Below are 17,573 nucleotides of genomic sequence, written 5' to 3'. Positions count from 1 at the left end.
GAAGAGGGCCACGTCCATCAGAATTAATCATCATATAGTATTGTTGTTGAAGTATATAATGATCCTGCTTATTTATATATATATATATATATATATATACTAAATATATATATATATTAAAAAGACCAAGGTCTCTCACTATATCCAGGGTCATTTCTACTTATCCTGATATATATATATATATATATAATGGTCCTGCTCATTTCACTCAGCATCAGTATATGTAAGTCTCTCCAGGCCTTTCTGAAATCATCCTGTTGGTCATTTCTTACAGAACAATAATATTCCATAATATTCATATACCACAATTTATTCAGTCATTCTTCAATTGATTGGCATCCATTCAGTTTCCAGTTTCTGGCCACTACAAAGAGGGCTTGCAGTTTACTTTTGATGGAGTTAAGTGCTGCCTTCTTAAAGACAGACAAGCTATCCTGCTGGTAACCCTGTGGAGTCTCACCTTTTCATTTAACAGCATCTGAAATTCTTCACCATTTTTATCAAACCAATCTCGATGTTTGCTAGGTTTCTAGCTCAGATGAATGAATGTGGTGCTGTACACCAAATCTCTAAAACTGCATACTCCTTTACTGCTCCACTGTTGCCAATTGAGCTAACTGGCTCAGCTTTTCCTGCGGGTTCTGAGGAGCACTTTAATCCACTGACATTGTCTTCTCATAGTCATCTTGCCTGGGGCCCACTACTTTTGCTGAATTGGGAATGTTAGCCTTAAGAAGATATATCTATGATTGGTCCAACACTGTGCACCATACATTGTCTTCATAACTCTCACCTTCTGTTTTTTTCTTCTTTTTATAGTGACATAGTCTATTAAATGCTGATGTTTTGCTGTGAGGGCACATTCACCCTCACAGTTTTATTGCAGTAAATGGAAGACAGGGTTGGTAATGATCATGAGTTCCTTAAATTTTCAGTAGCAGGTGTTGCTGTTTCTACCCAATAAGTGGTTAAGACTAGAAAAGAAATGAGGCAAAAAACGACTTCTTTTACTCAGTTGAAAAAAATGATTTTGGGAGGGGAAGACCCTGTTTACACTTGCTCTGAGCCAGGGTCCAAATATTCCTTCTGTCTTAGAAGGTTTCAGCAATCGGGATTTATCAGTTCACCTATATGTCATTTGTGAGTAGGAGCTACCCCAGTGGGAACCCAACTGGAATTGGCCAATTGAGCAATAGTTTTCACTCTCTCCTTCTTTACCTCTCCCTCTCCCTCTTTTACTCTGCTTATTACCTTTTTTCCCCCTCTTTCCTTCTTTCTCTCTCTCCCTCTCTCTTTCTCCTTTCTCTCTCTCCCTCTCTCTTTCTCCTATTTTCTCTCTCTCTCTCTCTCTCTCTCTCTCTCTCTCTCTCTCTCTCTCTCTCTCTCTCTCTCTCTCTCTCTCTCTCTGTCTCTCTCTCTCTGTCTCTCTGTCTCTCTCTGTCTCTCTCTCTCTCTCTCTCTCTCTGGCTGTTTTCCTCCTCTCCCTTTTCCTCTGTGCCCAGTAGGCTATCAGCAGATAGGTGCTCTACCCAAAGAAATGTAAATTTTTATTACTGAAACATTGCAAGATATCTTGGGGTTTGCCTTAATTACATGTTGCCTTACTCAAACTGAGACTTGTTAAAGGCTTTAGGTTAAAAAGACCAAGGTCTCTCACTATATGCAGGGTCACTTCTACTTATCCTGATTTGTATCTTACCATGGATCTCAGTTGGCTCTGAAGGAGAAAATAAGTCTGCTGACTTTACAAAGCCCTCTCTCACTTAAGTCCAATTTATTTGCATGTGATGGCATCCCTTTCCTGATGTCATGGTCTTGAGAACAAAGAGAAAAAACAACTAGTATCCCTTCTGAAGTTAGGTTAGCATGCTAGGGTTAGGTTAACCATTTTAGGGGTACAGTTTCCAGTCCCTTCCTCATGCCAGGAAGTGAAAAAGTATAGTCCCTTAAAAAAGGCTGTTCAGATACCCAGGGGGCTACCAAATCTCACTGCTGCTTCATTCCAATGAGAAGACAATTCTGTGGTTTGAGCTGTCTGTAGTCAGGGTTGCATTAGTTTTGTTTGTACAAGAACTTTTTACATTTTATATAATCAACATTATATAGTTTATATTTAATAATGCTCTATTTTCTTTGTTTCTAAATTCTTCCTTTCTTCATAGATCCAATAAGTAAGTTATTCCCTGGATAAGTACTGTACTTACAGTTATAAGACTTGTGTTTCAGTCCCAGCTTTTATATTATCAATATACTTAGCTAGTCAATTAATCTCTTGGAAGATTAGTTTATAAAATCTTTCTCACAGTGTTGTTGAAAATGTTGTTATCCAAATTGAATAAATGTTTGTCTTTTCCCTCTATCCCTTTTTAATGTGTCAAAATTCATGAGATCTCACAACTGCTTTGAATTGTCAAAGTATCTCTTTGTTTCAAGGACCTACCTACTTTGAGGTAGGACAAACCTACTTTGAGACTCTTACTATATTTCTCTATATTTGTGCTTAAGGTATCACTCTTTATCTTTAAATCATGTATCCATTTTGACCATATCTTGGTATACAGTGCAAGATAATGGTTTATATCTTGTTTCTGCTATACTGTTTTCCAGATTCCGTAGTAGTTTTTGTCAAATATCTCATTTATCCTTCTCTTTCTTTTTTCACCCTTTCCCTCCTCATCAGCATTTTGCTTTTGACTACTGTCTCTTCCAATCTATTCTCCCTTTTGTTCCCTCTCCCATCTCACCTCCACCCCAACCTTAGCCTTCTTTCCTTCTTCTCTGAAGGGTAAGATAAATTTCTATACTCAACTTATTGTGTATGTTATTTCTTCTTTGAACCAATTTTGATGTTAAAGTGATGCCTCCCGCCCCCTTCCCATTTTCCCTTCTAGTGTAATATAGATCTTTCATACCTCTTCATATGTAATAATTTATTCCATTCTATCTTTCCCTTTTACTCCCAGTGTAATCCTCTTTCTTTCCCCCTTTTTTTGGGGGAGGGGCATTACTGGAGATTGTTAAGATTATTATACCATTGAAAAAAATCCAAATTCTTTACCGTTCTTTGTTCACATGGTCCTCCTCTGGCCCAGGTTGGGAATGGTATGGGAAAGAAGATGGGATATATATTAAAGCTGATTGACCACTCAACTCAACTCAGTCCTTAATTGATTCATGGTTTATCAATGATCTGGTTACCTCAGCCAGTTTGAGTGAATTTCTTCTGTAGAACCACTCCCATTTCTTCCATTGGCATTTGGAGACATCTACATTTATTGTTTGTTATTCTAATGTCTTCAGTTGATTGAAAACTCTCATTAACTTATAATATTGGGGCAGAGTGGTTTTACTGTTTTGTGGGATGAGATGATTTGTTTCATTCAGCATGATGTAGGGGGATAAGTACTGTACTTACAGTTATAAGACTTGTGTTTCAGTCCCAGCTTTTATATTATCAATATACTTAGCTAGTCAATTAATCTCTTGGAAGATTAGTTTATAAAATCTTTCTCACAGTGTTGTTGAAAATGTTGTTATCCAAATTGAATAAATGTTTGTCTTTTCCCTCTATCCCTTTTTAATGTGTCAAAATTCATGAGATCTCACAACTGCTTTGAATTGTCAAAGTATCTCTTTGTTCAAAGTACTTTGAGGTAGGACAAACCTACTTTGAGACTCTTACTATATTTCTCTATATTTACTATATTTCAAGTTGCCAGCCTGCTACTTTCACTCAGAGCAACTTTGTTTAATATCTCTTCTGGTTAATCTTTTACTCTCTTCCATCAAAGAGCACCCAGAAAGAATATTGTTAATTATACAGTGCAAAGCCTTTCATAATGAGAAGTAGCAGTGATTCTTCCCTGACAGTATGCATCCCATAATTATGTAATTCTTTATTCTTTATCAAAATATGTGTCTTTTGATAAATATGTGCAATGTGTCCATTCAATATTTCTAAATGTTTATTTCTCAGTTCAAATCAGTATTATCTAGTGTGTCAGATTTCTATCAGAGACCTAAATTTTGTATAGTACAAATTGTTATTTTGATGATGATGATGCAGATTTTAACTGGCCAAAAATATGAAATGCTATTGTTCATCTTGAAGGATTTTGATCCCCAAATAAGTGAGAGTATAAACATTAATCATATTTGACATGAAGTTTTTATGTGGAATTCTTTTTTTACAGGAAGTACTTAAACAGTTACAAGGAAGTATTGAAGATGAAGCGATGGCTTCGTCTGGACAAATTGATTTGTTGGAGCGTCTAAAAGGTAGGATTTTGTAGGATTTGCACGTTTTAAAAAAACTCAAAACACTTACATATAGCATATTCTTCCAATATCTTAATAAAAATTCTAGTGAATTAGTTGAAGAATGGAATTGAAATAATTAAATTCTTTCAAACTGAATTTCTCAATTAGAAAAAGGACTTGTTTGCCTTTTCATGTGCAAGTCAGCAACTGTCCTACAACTTATTATTGTCAGAAAACATTTGGAGCAATGAAAAATTAAGTGACATAAATAAGAAATTTGTGTAAAGGAAGAATTTGAACCTAGGACTTTCTTATTACAAAACCATCTCTCTTCAGTATAGTACAGTGCCTCTTGAGATGATTAATGACTAAAATAACAGGGTAATCAAGAAATTCAAGCTACCAATAGCCACTTGAAAAATACCAATAATAATTTTAAAATGCAAATTAAACATTTCTAATATTTTATTTCACATACCTATGAGATTGGTAAAATTAATAATAAAAGAAAAATATTGGAGAAGCTCTAGAAAAAGTTACATTAACACACCGTTGTTGGAGCTATGAGTTATTCCAGGCATTCTTTAAGCAATTCTGAACATTGTTCCAAAAGTTCTAAACTCTGTATTTACCTTTAATGAGGTAATAACATTACTTAGGCCTGTATTCCTCAAAGATACACACACACACACACACACACACACACAAATAAAATAGCTTTGTTTGTAGCGGCAAATAAGAGGAAACTAAAGAGAATCCCCAACAGTTGAAAAGTGGCTAAATAAATGAACTTAATATGGAATCCTGTTATATGAACTTAATGGGATCCTGCTATACTAGAAGAGATGATATAGTATGAAATAGCTCTAGATAAACTTGGGAAAGACTTATATAAATTAAATAAGGCAAAATATAAGTGAGAAAGGCCAGAAGAATAGTTTTTACAACACTTTGAAAGACTTAAGAACACTTATTACTTAAATGACCATCAGTGATTTCAGAGGACCCATGATGGTTTAAACATACTATTGACCTGGTGGATTCAAAGTGCAAATTGAGACATAAGATCTTGGCATTTTTTTTCTGTTTCATTTTGGAAGATACTGTGAGAAAGAAAGATTCAATTTTTGTTAATTTAACTTTAAAAATCCATCAAAAAAAATCAATATTTATTTACATTAATAACAGAAAATCAGTAGGAGAGAAGAAACCAGAAGAGGATGATAGAAAAATTCCTATCAAAATAATTACAAAATTCAAGAAAATATTTGTGAATATTTTCAACTGAGAAATACTCAGGACTTAAAAAATAAAATTACAAAGACTTAAATAGCTACTTAAATAAAACTTAAATAGCTACTTAGCTTTTATTGTTCATGGGTGGTCTGTGGTAATTTAAGAATGAAGTTAATATCTCAATTTACCAATTTAGTGTTTTACTAGTCAGACTTGACAGAACTGTACAGAATAGTGAAAAAGTTTTAAAGGAAGAAACATGTAGCATATCAAAGCAATAAGAACAAATAGGAACAAAGGGAACAGCAATACCATAACTGATGTTTTATAATAATCAAAGCTATTTGATAGTATTTAAAAAGAAAAGAAAAATGGATTAGTGGAAAGTAAACAACAAACAGATGTAGTAGTTTATTGTTTTATAAACCTACAATAATGAGGGAAGGCTTCCTGTTTGACAAGCATATTGAAAAATCTTGATTTGGCAAAAATTGTTTTTGTTGTTTAGTTGTTTTCAGGCATGTACGACTTCTGAGCCTGACATTCTATCCATTGAACCATCATAGCTGCCCTTTTTGGACCAACTAAATATCATGTACCACTGTAAGCATCAAGTGAAAAAGCAAAGTAAACTTGAAAGGTCACATGAAAGAATTTATAGATAATTAAAACCAAAAAGTATAAAGAATACTAGGAAATATAGAAAGAACTTTATGAAATAATGCAGTGCAAAAAGGGAAGAAGTGACAATACATACCATAGCAGAGGAAAAGTGTGACCAAAAGAATGACCAAAAAAATCCTCTTGAATTGAGAGGGAGTTACTTCAAATCTAATAATAATTAAATTATCATTATAAATAGAATTGTAGCAAATTGATGTCCATTTTTAAACTCTAAATTAGAAATTGGCAAAGAATAGGAGGTACCTTTCAAAGTGATTAGAGATAGAATTGTAAACCAAATAGGAGATAGCTAAAAGAAATCACAAAAGACAAAAAAGGGCCAGTTTTGTTGTATTCAATTTTTAAACTAATCCTTCAATAAAAATCTATACTGTAAGAGTTTAAAAAAAAAAAAAATAGTTCAGTGAGATCCAGGAGAGAGTAATCTTTGTACCAGCTGTCTCTGGAGAAATAGCACAGATAAATTATACCAAGAGCTATTCCTCAATTGTTGTGTGGTCAAAGACTATATATAAATAAACATTTTTCAAAAGGGGAGATGTGTAAATGATCATTATTTATATAAATGTTCTCAGAATCACCTAGAATAAGAGAAATACAAACTAAAATATTTTATACCCATCTTTTCTTCCATGAAAGATGCTGGAGGGACTATAGGAAGATCCAATCACTAATACACTATTTGGAGCAACTGAGAAAACTGGTCCAACTGTTCAGAAAAATAGTTTGGGATTATGTGAGAAAAGTCATTAAAACTGTTCATTACCTTTGAATCATTAATCACATTACTGGACATATACTTCAAGGAAGGTAAAGATAGAATTGTCTCTTTTTTTAATGGTCTCTAACATTTATTTGTAGTAATAGTAACCAAAACACAAAAACGCTCATTATTTGGAAAGTAGCTGAATAAAATGTGATATAAAACTATGGTATTGCTCCATAAAAAATAATTGATTCAGAGAAGTAGCTTGTGTGAACTGACATAAGGAGTAGAAAGCAGAACCAAAAGGACAGTATTCATGACTATAATAACATAAATTAAAAATGGAAAGACATTTTAGCTTTAATTTCAGTTATCAAAACAGAAATAATCGTTTACTATATGCATTTACTATATGTTATGGTAAGCACTTACATCATTTGCTCCTCACAACAAACCAATGAAGTAGTTGCTGAATCTCTAGTTGACAGTTGAATAAACTGAGGCAAACAGATTTAAGTAACTTGCCCAAGTTTACACAGCTATTAAGTGTTAGAAGTTGGATTTGAATTCAGGTTTTCCTTATTCTAGGACCTGTCCTATCTCCATTGAGCCATCTAGTTGTCTCAAGATGATTAGTCTTGTTTGTAGAGAGTTGCTGTTGAAAACATTTCTTTCCTCTTAGGTGGACTACAGATGCAGATTATTGCACGTCTTCAGAAATGATTGTCATGGCCTTTGGCTTTTAAGTTATGTTTTTGTTTATTTTTGTTTTTATTGTAAGGGAGTGGAAGGCACATATACCAAAAAATCAGTGACATTCACAAAATATCAATAAATTTACAAAATAAAGAGGCTTAAGTGTGTCATATGGCCTACTAGTTTGTCATCTTTTCAAGTGTCAGGGTTTTACATGTCTGGTTTTGGTTAAATCACTTGAAGAGATTCCCTTTTTTTGGCAGCCTTAGTGAAATAGAACTAGAATAGTACCTTTTACATGGTAGATCCTTGGTAAATGCCTTTTGAAATGAACCTCAAAGAGGACTCAGTAGCAAGCTATTTTAGTAGGCTATTTCAGTAGCTCATTATGCTAAAATGTGAACAGATTGAGTGTCATTGTTGAAGTACAATTAACAGAGCATTGATTGAATGTAGAGTGGATACAGGGAGAGAATGTAATCAACGTTAGTGGTGCCAGAACTAAAAATAGAAAATATATGAGGAAGAGGAGTAAGATAGATTTTTTTGGTTGGGAAGGATTACGTATAGAGATGAATTTGTCTCTAAGCATATTATGTTTAATATCACAACAGTATATCCATGTGAAGATGTCCAATAGATCATTAGAAAATATAGATCTGGAACTAGAAATAATGATTTCAAGAGTCAACCTGTATAGAGGAAATGATAAACTGTGGGGATTGCACTGAAGAGAAAAGGACTAAGATCAAACCTTAGTGAGCAAGAGTAATCATAAAAGAAACAGAAGGATTAATCAAGAGAGATAGGAAAGGAATCTGGAAATTTTAGCTTCAGAAATGGCTAATCTCCTATTAATAGTCAGTGGCTTTTTGTCCCATTCTTTGTCTTCTTCAAGATGGATGACCATTCCAAGCTTGAAATTTTCCTCCCCAAATTTTGCAGCAATATAAAATTTAGCCTAAAAGAAAGCCAAAAATCTGAGGAACAAAAAAAGAGATGGTCCCCTTGAGTTTAGATGAAATTACCTCAGTCTAATTGTATAAGTTCTGTCTCACAAAGTTCAGCAAGACTAAAGCAGAGAAAGCAAATAATTGATACATAGCAGGAGTAGGAGATGTATTCCAAGTTAAGATCTATCTTGCTTAGAGAAGATTAGATCTTTTGATCAGATTCTGTTTTGTTAGGACACACTTTGGTGTCCTTCATTCAAAAAGATGAGTACTATTCAGCATCAACAAAGCCCATTGCCAACCAATAATGGAGTTAAACCAAACTTTTGCTGCTGAGAAACCAGGGCTGAGGGCTGTGAAAGAATATTTTCTTTTACCAAGGAGAAAACAGCTCTCACAGTAGGAGCAAACATTGTAGTATTGGTCTTAGAAACTTATACTATTAATGTCTTATCATTCACAGCTTAGTAGATCAGGTAGAACAGAATAAAAAATGAAGATGGCATTGGAATTGCTAAGTAGAGTACTATCTGATCCTTTTTATTTAATTTTTTTTAAAAACCTGGGCAAGTCACTTAACCCCAATTGCCTCAGAAAAAAAAAAGTCATATGAAAAAAAATTTTTTTTACATTAACATTTTTTTTCCAAGTGAATAAAGTAAATATAGGGAAGCTTGACTTGAATGACTCAGATTCCGGTAAAGTAGAGGCCTTTTGCCTAATTTCAGAAGTAAGCCTTGACCATTAATATCACCAACTATCTTGCTTAATTGTTATTTTAATTTTTTTATAGCTTTTAATTTACAAGATATATGCATGGGTAATTTTTCAGCATTGACAATTGCAAAACCTTTTGTTCCAACTTTTCCCCTCTTTCCCCCCACCCTTTTCCCCAGATGGCAGGTTGACCAATACATGTTAAATATATTGAAATATTATTATTTTAATTTAAACAAATTAATTTCATTTCAAATATCATAATTCTTAGTTACTCTCAAAATCCCTCATCAGAATTCGTCATTTCATTCACTTTTTCTCTTTTCTGGATCTAACGTGGCATCATATTCCTCTTTTCTTAAATCCCTTCAGCATTTGTAATTTTTCTTTTCTGTCATCTTAACCAATCTGATGGTTGTAAGATTATATCTCAGTTTTAATTTGCATTTCTCTAGTTACTAATTTAAACAATTTTTCATATATTCATTGATAACTGAAAACTGCTTGTTCATATCCTTTGGCTATTTGTAAACTGGCAAGAAAGCTGTTATTTTATATATAGTTCCCTATATATTTGAGAAATGAGATTTTTATCAGAGAACCTGGTTGTAAAAAAAAAAAAAAATTAATGGAAATTCATGTTGAATTTTCTCCCAATTTTTCTTCAAAAAAATCTTTTCATTTTCAATATGATCATATTTTTTCTTTGTTATTAATGTAGCTCTTATATTTACTGGTTTTCTTTTAAAATTGAATCTAATATTTTTATTGTAAACCTAAGCTGATCTTAGAATATAATCTTTTAAATGTATTATTATTGTTGTCTACTTAAACTTTTTAAAAAATTTGTTTTTAATCAGTGTTTGTTAGCTTATTGGTTTGTAGTTTCCTTGCTCTGTTTTGTTTCTCGATGGTTCAGGTTTAAAACCTCTGATCTTTGTATTATAAAAATTGTAAAGAACTAACTTGTAAATTCATCTGGTCCTTTAGTTTTGCCTTTGGGAGTTCATTTATAACTAGTTTAATTTTACTGGTTTATTTCAGTATTTCTTTTGTTAATCTGTGTAGTTTGTTTTTTGTAAATATTCATCAGTTTTCTACAAATTATCAGTTTTGTTAGCATGGTTGGGTAAAATTGTTCCTTGTCATTTCCTTTATTCTGTCTTCAATTATTGTGAATTCTCTCTATTTTGATTTTTGATAGTTTGATTTTATTTTTTAATCAAGTTATCTAATTATTTTATTATTTTTCTTCCCCCAAGTAGCTCCAACTTATATTAAAACATAGTTTGCTTTCAATTTTGTTAATCTCTTCTTTAATTTTCAGACTTTTTATTTTGTAATTTAGTTAGTTATTATTTCTTATTCAGGTATTTTTATTTATATACATAGTTCATTGAATTGTTCTTTCCATTTTTAATGAAGACATTTTAGACCTGTACATTTCCTTTTTTAATAGCTTTAGATTTATCCTAGTGATTTTGGCATTTTGTTTCCTTATTGTCATTTTCTTTGTTGGTTTTTTGTTTTGTTTTATAATCTGCTTTTTAACCCAACAATTCTTAAGAATTATCTTATTTCCTCTAATTACTTTTTAGTTCTTTCTTAAAGATCCATTTCCTGAATATAATTTTTATTACATTTTCTGATGAAGTCTTTATGCCCTAAAATATGGTCAGTTTTTGTAAGGTAACATATAGAACTGAATAATTCATTTCTGTTCCCAGCTAATAATCTTTAATAATATGTAAATCAGTAAAACCAGATCTTTACATCTTCAGTTTTTCTGAAGTTAAATGTTACAACTTTCTCTGTATGCAGTCTCCAGACTGTATATTATTCTCCAGAAAATATTCCAAAGGTCTTGTTTTGTTTTGTTTTGTTTTGTCTTTTTTTAAGCAAGTTTTAAGAAGAGGAAGAATTTTATTTAGCAATTAAATTTTTTAACCTGTTAGATCAGGGTCCTGGCATTTACTTATTATTTCACTTTCAAATCAAGTTAACTTTTATGTTATTTTGGATAATTTAAAGTACGTGTTACGTAAAGATTGTTTGTTTGTGCTTCAGAACTCAACTTAGACAGTAATAATTTCCCTGGAGTGAAACTTCGACCAAAAATGTCGATTCGATCCTATGGAAGCAGAGAAGGATCTGTATCAAGTCGTTCAGGAGAATGCAGTCCTGTACCTATGGGTTCGTTTTCAAGAAGAGGCTTTGTGAATGGAAGCAGAGAAAGCACTGGATATTTAGAAGAACTTGAAAAAGAAAGGTAACTTGTAATTTTTTAATTATATGTCTTTAAAACAAAATTAAATTATTTCATTACTATTATAATTTTCCAGTTGTCATTTTATGAGAAAAAAAATAGAAATAGCTCTCATAATTGATCATTTTAGATGACTTTTATGAGAAACATTTTTTAATGGTTAACTAAAACAAAATACCAGTGCTCAGGATTAAAATGTATAAATCTTCTTATTTTAACAGATAAAGTGAAAGCAAAAGAGCCCAGCTCTTCCACAATTACTCCAAAAGGAATGAAAAAAAAAATTGCATCATTTTCACAACCAGAATAAAATAGTAAAGACAAAAAATCTTGATTTTGGAATTCTGATCAATGCAGGGATCAATTACTATCCCAGGACCAGTAATATATAGGACCAGTCATAAAATATTCTACCCATTTTCTGATAAATGATGTATTCATAATGCCGAGTAATACATATTCTTGAATGTTATCAGTTCAGGATTTTGTTTTGCTTCATCATACATATTTGTTACAAGGGTTATTGATTTTTTTGTTTTGTTTTAATGTTGGGGAGGTAAGTGGGGAAGGTTTGTACAGACAGAAAATAAATCTTTATTGCAAAAAGAAAAGAGAAAATTATTATATTATACAATGATCAAGAAATCTAAGGGAAAATGCCAGCCCATGTACATCAAAATTTTTCTTGCAGGTCTTGGGGGAAAAAATGGGAAAGAGAAGGGGATGGGAAGGATCAAGGAGTAAGCATTTAAATAGTTCTTACTTATATATTAAGCATGTGGATCAACACTTTTCTTTTAAGCAAATATTACCTAATTGATCCTCGCAACAGCCTATGAGAGTTGGTACTTATATTATCATCCCTACTTTACAGTTGAGAAAACTGAAACAAATATTAATGCCCAAGGTCATAATGCAAGTTTTAAATGTCTGAGCTAGATTTGAATTCTGGTCTTCCTTACTCTAGGCCTAACACTCTTAATTACTATGCTACTACTTTCCTTCCTACAGAAAAATCTAACCTAAGTATATAATTTGTGGAAGTTTTCCTGCTTACTTTAGGTAAATTAGGAAAATCTAGACCTTGCCAAGTATATGACAAAGGCAGGAAAATGGGAAATTAATAAAAAGTGTAACTAAGAACCCCAGCTAGTTCTTATTCTTATAAGTTCAAACCACAGCTCTGAAGTCTTTGGAACTCAGACTAGGAGGGCAAAAGCCAGTGTCATGCTATTTTGTGTAGGTCATTTAGTTACAATGAGTCATTCCTGAAGTCTTTGAAGGGTACAGCACTTACTACCAAGACCACAGATAATGCAGATTAGGATTGAGTCCCTTACCTTTTTTCTGGATGCTGTCATAGCCTGACCCTGATCTCAGAGTTTCAGTTTAGGAACTAAGGCTAGAAAAATTAGTAAATAGATTAGAAACATTAACAATAGAGAGCAGAGCCAAGATGGTGAAGTGAGGCAGGAACTGACCTGAACTCTTTCATATTTACCTCCAAGTAGCTATTAAAGAATATTTCAGTTAATTCTGGAGCAGTAGAATCAACAGAAGGATTGGACAAGATAGTTTTTCAGCCTAAGAAAACACACAGGAAAGGTCTGTTTCACTGCAGTACAAAGGGAGACCAGTGTAGTGCAGGTAGTGTTTGGGCAAGCCCCTAGCTCTGATACAGCAGAACACTGGTGAATACCTCAGCAGGCCAGTGGCAAGGCCCCATACCTCTTCAGGAAGTTTGGGACAGTGCCTCCATCACCCCAGGAGCATAAAATTAAAATCACACAATAAGCTGAAAACCAGAAAAAGCAAGAAAGAACTTGAGCATACATCACTATTGTGATTGAAAAGATCAGGGCAGACTCAGAAGAGGACAAACAGTGTCAAAATAGCTACATGCACAGCCTCAAAGAAAAAGAAAAATGTAATTTGGTGTCAAGTTCTTCTTCACCACTCCCCCAATACAAAACAAAACTCCTTGAAAAACTCAAAAAGGAATTTTAAAATAAGAGAGAAGAAAATTTGGGAAGAGAGGAGAGTGATACAAGAAAATGGTGAAAAAAGTTAACACCTTGGTCAAGGAAGCACTAAAAAAAGCACCAAAAAATTGTGCAAAAATTCAGAGAAGAAAATAACTCTTTGAGAAATTGAATTGGCCAGATGAAAAAAAGAATTACAAATGCTCAATAAAGAAAATAATTTCTTAAAAATTAGACTTGAACAAGTGGAAGGTATTAAGTCATCATGAGATAGCAAGAAACAAAATCAAAAGAATGAAAAAATGGAAGAAAATGTGAAATAGTTCATTGGAAAAATAACTGACTTAAAAAACTCTTGGGCTATCTGAAAGCCATGATCAAAAAAAAAACCCAAAAAACAAAACAAAACAAAAAGGAAAGACTAGACATTATATATCAAGAAAAACTGCTAGAATCAAATTAGAGGGTAAAATAAATATTGAAAGAATAGACCAATCATCTCCTGTAAGGGATCCCAAAATGAAAACTCCCAGGAATATTATGACTAGATTCCAGACTTTCTAGGTTAAAAAAAGAAATTCACATATAGAACCAAAATCAGGTTTATACAGGATTTAACAGTTTGTATATTAAAGGATCAGAATGCTTGGAATATGAGAAGGCAAAGGAGCTAGGATTACAACCAAGAAACACTGACCAAGCAAAACTGAGTATAGTCCTTTGGATAGGAAATGTATATTCCATGAAATAGGTTCTTTCAAACATTCTTGGTATATCAGAGTTGAACAGAAGATTTGACTTTTAAACCCAAGACTTGAGAAGTATAAAAGGTAAATAGGAAAGAGAAAACACAACCTTGGTATTCAATAAAGTTTTTAAACTGTTTATATCCCTACATGAGATGATACTTGTAATCCTTAAGAACATTATCACTTATTGGGGCTGTTAGAAGTATGCATAGATAGGAGTGTGGGTAAAAGTTAACTTTGATAAGATGATATTAAAAAAAAAATTAAAGAATGAGAGAGGATTTGCCAGGGAGAACAGGGAAGGGAAAAGTAGAATTGATCTCACAGAAAGAGTGTGAAAACTTATTATAATGGAGGGAAAAATGGGTCAGGAGCATCACTTAAAACTTGTTTTCTTCAGAATTAGCTCAAAAAGGAAAGAATATACATTTAGAGTAGAACTCTTAACTTTCCTATAGGGAAGTAGGAGGTAGGGAGATAAGATAGAAGGAGTGACAAAAAGAAAAGTGGATGGTGGTGATGATGGTGGTCAGAATCAAAGTACTGGTGAGGAGGGATAAAGTGAAAGTGAAAGAAAACAAAAACAAGAGAATGAGAACAAGAGACAGGGAATAGGATAGAGGAATATATGTTAATCATAACTGAATGTGAATGGGATGAATTCAACCATAAAACAGTAGCAGATAGCAGAATGAACCAAAAACTAGAATCCTACAATAAGTTGTTTTTACAAGAAACACATTTGAAACAAACACATACAGAGTAAAAGAAGAATATGGAACAAACTCTATTTTGAATTATATATGCACCAAATGATACAACGTCCAAATTTTAAAGACATTAAATGAGTTATAGGAAGGAATAGACAATAAAATTATATTAATAGGTCTTTAAATTTTCTTCTCCGAAATGTATAAATCTAACCACAAAATAAGCAAGAAACAAGTTAATAGAATTTAGAATAGAATTTTTAGAAAAGTTAAATATGATAAGACTACTGGAGAAAACTGAATGGGAATTGAAATACAATTTAAAATCAGCTATATATGATACTTGACCTTGTATTGGGGCATAAAAACCTCAAAAATAAATGTTAAAGAAAAAGCATCCTTTTCTAATCATAATGCTATAAAAATTACATTCAATAAAAGTTTATGAAAGATAAATTTTAAAAATCTAATCTGAGAATAAGTGGGTCAAAGAACAAATTTTGAAAATAATTTCATTGAAGAAAATGCCAACAATGAGATAGCATACCAAAATTTATGGGTTACAGCCAAAGCAGTACTTTAGGAAAAATAGGTCTTTAAATGCAGAGCAGATTGGTGAACTGGACATGTGATTAAAAAATTAACAAAAGATTAAATTAAAAATCCCCAATTAAATACCAATTGGAAAACCTAAAGATCAAAGAAGATATTACTAGAGATAAAATCTAAATTAAAAGCCATCAAACTAATAAAACTAGGAGCTAGTTTTTTATGGGAAAAAAAAACAATAAAATAAACTGTTGGTTGTTGATTTAAGAAAAAAAGAAAACCAAATTACCAATATCAAAAACGAAAAGGGTAAAATTACCCCCAATGAGGAGGAAGTTAAAGAAATTATTTTAAATTTTAAACATATTTTGCCAAATTATATCATACACTTAATGATCTAAGTTAAATGAATGAATGTTTATAAAACTATAAATTGTCCAGATTAACAGAAGAGGAAATAGGATATTAATATTTAATAACTGTGTCTTAGAAAAAGAAATTGGACATGCCATCAATGATCTTCCTAAGAAAAAAATCCCCAGGTTGAGATGGATTCACAAGTGAATTCTACCAGATATTTAAAGAACAATTAATTCCAATGGTATATATAATGTTTGGAAAAATAGAGAAAAAAGGAGTTTTAGCAAGTACCTTTTATGACACAAATATTGTTCTGTTACCTGAGCCAGGAAGAGCAGAAATAGAAAGAATGCTATGGACCTATGTCCTTAGCGAATAACTGAATGAATGAATAAATTTTTAAATAAAATACTTGCAAGAGATTACAATAGTATATCAAAGATCATACAGTATGACCAAGTGGGATTTATACCAGCAATTCAGGGCTAATTAATTTATCATATCAGTAACAAAATAAACAGAAGTCATTGATTATATCAATAGGTGTTTAAAAAAAATGAATTTTACAAAATACAACACTCATTTCCAGTAAAAATACTAGAGAGCATAGAAATAAGTGGAGCTTTCATTAAAATAAATAATATCTATCTAAAATTATCATAAGCATATGTAATGGGGACAAATCTAGCCTCCTAAGTAAGAACAAGGATGGGACAATGCGTTAATAAAATTACTTCTTTATAAATGATATGATGCTATTCTTGGAAAAATCTTCCAGATTTAACTAAAAAATTAGTTGAAATGTGATTTAACCATAGTATCATAATGTAATTAAACCCAGGTAAAATCAACAATATGTGTATGTATTAATAACAAAATCTAGCAGTAAAATACAAAAAGAGAAATTCCATTTAAAATAACTGTAGACAGTGTAAGATACATGAGAATCAATCTCTTTAAACAAATTACAAAACACTTTTCATACAAAATAAGTCATATCTAAAAAAAATTGCCCAAAATCTAAATGTCAATTACTTATTAACTTAACCCAAGTTAATACAATAAATTTTGCCTAAATTAATTTGCTTGTTTACTGTCATAGGAATCAAACTACAAAATTTATGTTATACAACTTAAAAAAATATATTTTACAGAGCAAACTGGCACCAATGAAATATTATTGAACCAGCAATGTCTAAGATATCATTTAAGATATGATCCATATAATTTGTAAGGCAAAACCCAAAGAAAACTTCAAATTTGCCATAATATCCATTAGAATTCTTGGGGGATGGGGGGAGAAAGCAAGAGTTTCAAATATATGTATTAAATGAAATGATAGATTTAAATAAAAAATAAGAAAGTAAAGGATCTCAAAGAGTAAGTGCATCATTTGTTCCTTGATAATTATATTAGAACATAGATTAATGACTCCATGAAACAGTATACAAAAAAGTAATAGTCAAAAGATTGAGAAAAAAAAATAGAAAATAAAAGATATTTCCTATGGGAAAAACTGCCCCTTGTGGATTAAGCATTGTTTATTGCAGATTTAATGATCATCTGCAGATACAGTCATAATCTTTGGTGGTCATATCTAAGTGATTATAATCTTTAAAGGAAATTATATAGTCTTTTTATGATTCCTTTTCTTTAGAAATTCATACTGTCTAGCTCCCTTATGATATCACTTAATCACATACAT

General features: G+C 31.8%; 1 protein-coding gene across 7 annotated transcripts in view; it reads left to right on the top strand.

Moving 5' to 3' along the window:
* The window catches only part of APC (APC regulator of WNT signaling pathway), a 117,211-nt gene that overhangs the window by 40,224 nt on the left and 59,414 nt on the right, over positions 1-17,573 (top strand). For 6 of the 7 annotated variants that reach the window (XM_074281439.1, XM_074281435.1, XM_074281437.1 and 3 more), the window contains 2 exons: positions 4,194-4,278; positions 11,320-11,521. In XM_074281439.1, coding sequence (XP_074137540.1) covers positions 4,194-4,278; positions 11,320-11,521 — 287 coding nt within the window. Of the gene's footprint in view, positions 1-4,193; positions 4,279-6,819; positions 6,991-11,319; positions 11,522-17,573 lie in introns of all 7 variants that reach the window. The other variant, XM_074281441.1, reaches the window with a different exon arrangement.

Source organism: Sminthopsis crassicaudata, chromosome 1 (assembly GCF_048593235.1).
Source record: "Sminthopsis crassicaudata isolate SCR6 chromosome 1, ASM4859323v1, whole genome shotgun sequence".
Classification (NCBI taxonomy): Eukaryota; Metazoa; Chordata; class Mammalia; order Dasyuromorphia; family Dasyuridae; genus Sminthopsis; species Sminthopsis crassicaudata.
The sequence above is the reverse complement of the archived record's forward strand: the minus strand, read 5'-3'. Positions and strand labels throughout refer to the sequence as shown.